Source organism: Parasteatoda tepidariorum, chromosome 5 (genome assembly GCF_043381705.1).
Source record: "Parasteatoda tepidariorum isolate YZ-2023 chromosome 5, CAS_Ptep_4.0, whole genome shotgun sequence".
Taxonomy (NCBI): Eukaryota; Metazoa; Arthropoda; class Arachnida; order Araneae; family Theridiidae; genus Parasteatoda; species Parasteatoda tepidariorum.
In genome coordinates this window covers 33,793,700-33,801,485 of record NC_092208.1, presented here as the reverse complement: position 1 = coordinate 33,801,485, position 7,786 = coordinate 33,793,700, and the positions used below count along the sequence as shown (strand labels likewise).

Sequence of the window (7,786 nt, the reverse complement as noted above, 5' to 3'; positions counted from 1 at the left end):
TCAAACACTTCGTTTGTTTATTTGTGGCTTGAAGTTAGGCTCGCAGAAAATACCGTTCATGGGTTAAATTTAGTAGGAATAACACAACCTGTGACGTAGGCTATAGTATACCCAATTGTTAACGTAAGTAAATTTGACGTTTCAACAACCAATTAGGATCGAGATACCCACACAACGTCACTTGCATTATTAAGCTTTATTATCATCTATTTTTGCTCTAAAGAGCTAACATAAGCACAATGCTAACATAACGTTGACTTGCAAACTTTTTTGCTCCAATATTGCTTGATAGGTCAGCTCTGATAGTATAGGAGCCTTAAGCTTTATGAATTGTGTAAAAATCATCTCGTTTTACTCCATCTACATGCATTTATTTATTCAGAAATGAAAATTAATTGTAAAGGTACTACTTTATTGGTTTCTATGGCAACAGTTTTTAAGTATTTTCATTTATGTTTTTGAGATATTCTTGATCGCAATTTTGGTAAGTAATTTGCAAATTTGCAAAAAAATATTTATGAATTATATTATTATATTAGTTTATTATAGTAATAATATAACAAATATGTTATAAAGTAGTAACGTATTTATTAAATACACTAGTCTGCGCAAACTTTATTTATACAAGCATGTATATAACATAATCATATTAATTGTATAATGAATTGAACTTGACAGTAAGAATTTCAATAACATAGAAAATGCTTTAAATCTGATGGTATCTGATCACTAATTAATATACTATTCGAATTTGTATTTAATATTCAAATGAATATCTGGCTGTAAACTTATAATGTGCTATTTTTATAAAGTAAGTAACATTAAAAAATGAGTAAACATAAATTTTTTAATGTGTTAGAAAAAGAAGAATAAAAATAGCATAGTCAAGTGTTTTCGATATCTCAGGGGAAAAATAAATGAGAAAAAATAAAAATAATTGTTCGTTTAGAAGAAGAATCATAAAAATTATTGAAACAAAAACGAGTTCTAATCTGTTTAGGATGCATAAATTCAGCCAAACCGTCAAATCCAATTAAGCTCTGAATCAGGAAATGGTTAAGATTGTGCGTCGCGTAAAGATGAAGGTTTAATAAATAGCTCTTTTTTGTTTTTAAATAATTTTAATCCATTTATTATCATTTCTAAATTTCGCGACAAAGAAAGATTTCCATTGTGTTTCAGAAATATTTGCAGTTCACATAGTGTTTTTCATCATTTTCTCCATAATATGTTATTTTATTTTATAACCTTAGCTGTGAAGAGCCGGTCCTATTTTAAATTTTCGACTACCAATGTTCAACTCAAAATACTGGATCAAGTATTGGGAATAATTTCCTTCGTGGAGGACTTTTTGATGGAACTAACCCGCATTTGTGATACATGGAGAGGAAAATCACGAGCTCTCAGGCTTAGTCCGGCGGCAAGGGGACTTTGATGCATGATCCGTCTACCACTGAGTATATTTTTATATCACTACCACTAAGTATATTTTTCCGTCAGGCCTGTAGTCGGTGCTAGCCGTATGGGAAATTAAAATCCCAGCCATCACTCGGATTCGAACCCGGGTCACCTCGTCGGGGGGCGAAAAATTTCCTTGAAAATATTCGATTCAAAAATTCATAAAATATCTTATAACTTATAATCTGGCTATTGTTGCCTTGATAATGGTGTAGCATCTACATTATTAGTAGTCTGGCTTAGAGTCCAATATCCGTCAGGCTAATAATGGTAGGTTTGCGTGATTTTCCTCTCTATGTAACGCAAATACAGGTTAGTTCCGTTAAAGAGTCCACCACGAAGGCAAAATTTCTTTCTCTTCTTGATCCTGGAGTTCCCCTGTCTTCTGGATTGGGTTCAAAATTACAAGGATACGGAGTAGAACATTGGTAGTCGTAAGCCCAAACATTGGGTAGAATGTTCAACTACGGTTATAAAATAAAATATAAGGCTAGTTTGAACTATAGTAGCTCAGGGGATAGAGCGTTCGCCTTTCAATGAAGTGAACCGGGTTCGAATTCCAGCGATGGCTGGTCGATACGAATTTCGCCCCTGACTTGCACCGACCACTGTGCGGAGCTAAAATATCCTTGGTGGTATATGGATCTTGAGTTAACGCTCCCCTACTAGCAGTGGGAAGTTTTCGTGGTTTTCCTCACAGTAAAAGACGGCAGTGTACCCTACCATCTCACTTGTTCGAGCTTATTAGTCGTTCAGCGGTCGAATATATAAAGCTGACCTTCAATGACGCATGAAACACTGTAAGAAAATTGAACAGCTTAACAGTTAATAATTTTCAAACTAGCTATCGAATATGAATTTTTTTTTTAATTCCTATTTTCTCCCTGAAGAATTTTCTACACATCTGCGTAATCTCATGTTTCTAAATCTTATAGTTTTTGCTAGCAAAATGAAATCTAACGTAAAGTTATACACCCAAAAATAATGGAATGTGTACTGGCTCTTGCGATTTTTAAACGTGGAGACTGGAAATATCCCTTCAAAATTTTTAAGAAATTGAATCTTTTCGAAGCAAATTTCCTTAAAATTTTGGCGGTAAATTGAAGTTATTATCCACAAAGATTTTTGAGATAATGAACATATAACGCAAGTATGTCTAAGATATTTGAGAGATGACTTAGGGCTAATAAGTATAAATTAAAAAATCGTTTCAAAGTAGTACGTTTTTAACCATGTAATGTTTTGATTTTTAGATGATATGTAGATCCATCTAGGAATATAAAGATATGTATAGAAATGCTGATTATGATATCAATTATGACAGACTTTCAATTGCCAGTTTCCCAGAAGGACTGAAAGAAGAAGTCCGATACCTACCATATAATGAACCTCCAGTGCGCAGAACTAATAGCTGTGATGATATAGCTCGCTTTTATCGCTGCTTCAATTTAGCCCAAAGTAATCAAGGAAATGGTTTCACATGGCATCACTACTTAAGTTTCTTCAAAATTGAACTTAAGAGTTTTAAATTTTCGCCCACTTACCAAAAACTGATGTCCAAAGTACCAAGCTCGTCTGAGTTTTCTTTTGTGACAGCTCGCCAAACGAGTACCCCGAATGGAATGTTTCGGTTTCGTAAGAAATATTCTTCTAAAAGTCCTCGAAGTAGCCCTGAAGTAAGCAAAAGCAGCAGTTCTCTATCTTCAAATGTGGGTAATCATGTGCTAAAGGTAAGTTCAGGGCTGCCACTAGATATTTTCTAAATGGTCACTAATTTTTAAGTAGATCCCTATAAGTCGTTTTATTGAAAAATTCACAAATGTTTCTCTTTTTTTCTACATCAACGTCAAAAATTAGTTTTTTTTTTAAATGTTTGAATTTATATCAGAAACTTTCATATTTGTTTAAAATTTAAGCCGCAGAGGACATGATAAAGCTTTATGCCTTGTTTATATAAACAGATTATCAATTTACAAAGAATTCAACAAAATTATCAGCATGCTGATAGCAAATTACATTAATAAAATTGCTCTGATGAAGTCGCTTAAACTAGTTCACAGTGTTGATAGAAGCTTATGCACCGGATCTTTCGCTAAATGAAATTCATGTTTTTAGAACAATTTTTTTGGACCAAATAGTGCGAAATAAAGACAGTCGGAAAAATTCCTTGTCAGAGAAGTTTATTGATTTTGAAGATAAGATTCGAAAGATCTATGCATTAAAATCTTATTGGGAAAAGTATATTGAAGCAATCGGAGCATATTTTGATTAAATAAACAGCTTCTGGAAAAAAGGTATGCAGTTTTATACACTGAGATGACAAAATTCGTGGGTCTAAGTTCTATGGGTCCAAGCTCTACAAAATCATGAGACTCTAGCTCTAAGAAGTGCAGTAACTCTGCGTGATATGGACTCAACAAGTATCTGGAAGTCTCTTGCTGGAATATTCTGTCATGTAGCCTAAATGGATGTCTTACGGGTGCAAGATTTTGAGCTGGCACTGACCTCTTGATTATATTCCATAAATGATCAGCGGGATAATCTTGGGGGCTTAATTATTTGCTGGAATCGTCCAGAACTTTCTTCAAATCAGTCGCGAAGAATAACGGCCTAGTATCTATCACATTATCACCCATAAAAATTCAGGCTACAAGTGCTTTCCAAGTAGTAACCATTTCCAGTCAATGATTGGTGCAATCGGACCATAGGGCCCAGTTCATGCTGTGTAAATGCAGTTCACGCCATTATGGAGGCACCACTAGATTACGCGATGCCTTGCTGACAATTTGGGTTCATTGGTCCGTAAGGACTGCACTTTAAGTCGACACTCTGTTGTTATATTCCGTTACAACCATATTTCGCCACACCGATCTAACTTCCAGCATTGATGTTTGTGGTTATTGCACGTTATGTCACTTGTCTCTGTTAATATTGACAATTGTAAGCATACTTTGGAGGTCTCGGTCATTTAGTGCAGGCGGCTGGCACTATGTTGTCCATGGGGAAAGGTCATTACTGAAATGCGGTATTCATGGCGAAGTCTTGACTCGATAGATCTAGGAATTTCATCACCTTGAATTTCATCACAATTTCCAAACTGGGACATCCTATGCTTCCACCGTTCTAGGCTTAATGTCTGTTAATTCTCGTCTTGCGATCATAATTACGTCAGAAAATTCTCAGATGTATAATTTGAACACAAATAAAAGTCCCGCCAGTGCACTATACATATATATATTTTGTACGTGATACTACTGTCATGTATATATTTGCATATTGTTATTCCCTGATTGCATATTGGATTCCTTTGTAAGTACAAAGGAATCCGACATTTCATTAGCATAAAATCGAAAATCATAGATGACTTTCCATGTTTTATTTTTGCTCCCTTCAAAGAAATCATAAATATTTCTTTCTTCTCTTTTAAATTATTCATTCATAGGTAAAATATTTTTGGTACGTCAATATTATAAATAATTTCAAAGAAAATATACTAATTTTCTTATTAGACTAGATAGTTTCTAGTCAGATATCCTGCCTACATTAGGTGCTTACGTAACGTTTGAACGACCTCTCATTTGAGTTGAGTGTAGAAAAGAGTATTTAGAGTATAGTTTTATTTTTAAAGAAATTAAAATATTTTTTAAATCATAGTAAAATTTAAGCAGTATAACAGCCTGTAATTTTTTTGGTTTTTATCACATTAGCCATTTGACTTATTAAGATATTTAAAATTTCATTTTAATCCTTATCTCTAACTAAATGAATATTAATAGCATAAATGATCATTGAAAAATAAAAGAATTCAATAAAATGATTCAAAAAAATATCTTTTCTATATAAATATCTATTATATTTGTTACACCTTATAATATTCCTAAATTTCTCCGTGTTAAGAATGTTATCGAAGATATTTTCCGAAAAGATAACAACCGAAAATTATATATCTCTAAATGTTTTCTTTATACCTTTAAAGGTGTGCAGCGACACGAAGAATTTAGCCAAAGATATTTACAAGAAAATGGAGAAAATCTCAAATCTACATGGAAGTCGAAAAAATTCAAAGGAACGACGTCGGCATGGTGCAGTAGATATAATAGGAGATGCTCATAGTCCTTGCAGAAGTCCAAGTTTAGCATCAAGAGGTATACTCTATTTTTTGATAGGCATAAATTTAACAAACCTTAAAACTTTTTTAAACGTTTAAAAAATTGTATCTGTGATGGTTTTCACGAAGTAAATACTTCTTATGGAAACAATGCAATTAATAAGGGTGAAGAAGTAATATTATTGATCGTTTCTAATGTGCATTGCGATATTGTTTGTCATTTATTGGTTATTGTGTACTGCAAAACAGTCCCAAAACATTTTAAGATTAGAGATTGACTTGTTTAACCGCAAATATTTAAATCTCATTATTTATTATTATTATTACTTTCAATTTATGGGGAAATGGCTTGGTAAGAACTAGAAAAAGCAAGCATGCATTGTATGCTTTAAGGGTTTTCACAAAAGCAGTAACACTACCAATGCTGCTAAAATTATTTGCGGTATTCATCCAAGAGCATTAGACGTTCATTAATGCTAAAGGTGGTTTTTCTAAATTTAAATCCGATAATTTTGATTTTTTTTTACTCGTACTAATTAAGCAGACCACACATTGGAAATAATTTGGTCATTGGGCTGAGAGGTACTAGTGCTTCATCCATTACACTCGCCGAATGTTGAACATCATATTTTCATTTTTTTTTCGGTTCGCTACAACGTATTCTATTTGTCAAAAAATTAAAAAAATTTCGATAATGTCCAAACATTTTTCTCAAAAACAGTTAGTTGTTGTAGTTCATTTACGTCACCCTAGAGCTGCGCAATAGGCTATTGGCGACGGTCTGGGAAGTATCCCTATGGATGATCCGAAGACATGCCATCACAATTTTGATCCTCTGCAGAGGGGATGGCACTCCCGCTTCGGTAGCCCGACAACCTGCACACGAAGTCGAGCACTTTACGGTTGAACAGTTTAACGAGGACCAATAAGTGGTCACCCACCCGCACACTGACCGCAGCCAGTGATGCTTGACTTCGGTGATCTGCTGGGAATCGTGTCTTAACGATCAGTCCACTGAGGGACCAAGAACAAATAGATTTTTAGGCATTGAAAATTTGCACACTAGATAACTAAAGCTTGTTACATTATCAATTACGAATTAAAATGCTTTAAAAATTTTATTTATCTATTTAAATTTAATGTAAAAATGTCATTTCTTTCTGGTCTTCCTTATCCTAAATTCCAACAACCTGGGTTATTGCGGTTAAACGAACGAAAACTGAAAAAACTATTGAGGAGTAGAAAAACAACGCATGTGTGATGTAGCAACATCACAGATTTATCAGTCATGTTTCATGTCATAGTTTTAAAAATTATCGTACTTCCCATGTAAATTACAAAAGTAAATAGTAACAACTTTGATATTTTACTTTTCTTTTAATAACAAAATATGAACTTTTTGTTGTAGGTGAATCCACCGATAATGATTCTGGAAGTGCATCACCTTTAAAAGGAGCTGGCGACAGAAGAAAAAGATTGGTAGTAAGAAGTCGCCTCTGTCATTGAGAAATTTCTTCAATAATTATTGTTCTAATAATGTTAAAAATTCTACAAAAATAATTATTCGAAAAAATGGATTTTGAATATTTTAGAGGGTTTTAATTAAAATTTTTCGGAGCTTCGTCCATTTAAAAACTCTTAAAAGTAAGTGTTAAGTTCATGCTTACATTCCCATGGATTCTGTCAAGTACTTTCCTTAATTTCTCAAATTTTATTAACTTTGCAACTGAGGAAAGTTATTTTCGTGATTATGAATTATTTTTTATTGTCGGATTGAAATATGGTAATAATTGTTGCCTTTTAAGATACGCTTATTGTAGTTGGAGCTGTTTATATATGTGCAAAATTAAGTCACTGAAACTGTTTTTAATTCAGGCATACATTTATCGATGTACAGTAAAAACTTGGTGAAATAAATAATTATTTTGTTAACTTTAATGACTTTTTATTTTGCGTTATAAATAAGTGGTTAGATTATACAAAAGTAATTAGAGCTGCTTAAAAATGTGCAAACTTTAGTCACTTTAACTGTTTTTACTTTAGGCATACATTTATTACTATAAAGTTTTGGTAAAATAAATAATTCTTCATAAACTTCTATTACTTTATTATTTTGGATTAGAAATAAAGACAATCAAACAATGTAACTTTTTTTCATTAAAGAAGCTGTAAAATTTTCAAAGTTTATTAAAATTGCTATTAGTTAACGCCTCTCTAAAA

The 7,786-nt window shown here is 32.8% G+C and overlaps 1 protein-coding gene across 1 annotated transcript; it reads left to right on the top strand.

Annotated features, from left to right (window-relative positions):
- Positions 1-268: 268 nt before the first annotated feature.
- On the top strand, positions 269-7,324 carry LOC107436157 (uncharacterized). The gene is made up of 4 exons (XM_016047749.3): positions 269-484; positions 2,712-3,188; positions 5,435-5,603; positions 6,975-7,324. The coding sequence occupies exons 2-4, from the start codon at positions 2,745-2,747 to the stop codon at positions 7,070-7,072; spliced, it is 711 nt and encodes a 236-aa protein (XP_015903235.1). The 5' UTR covers positions 269-484; positions 2,712-2,744; the 3' UTR covers positions 7,073-7,324.
- Positions 7,325-7,786: the final 462 nt, after the last annotated feature.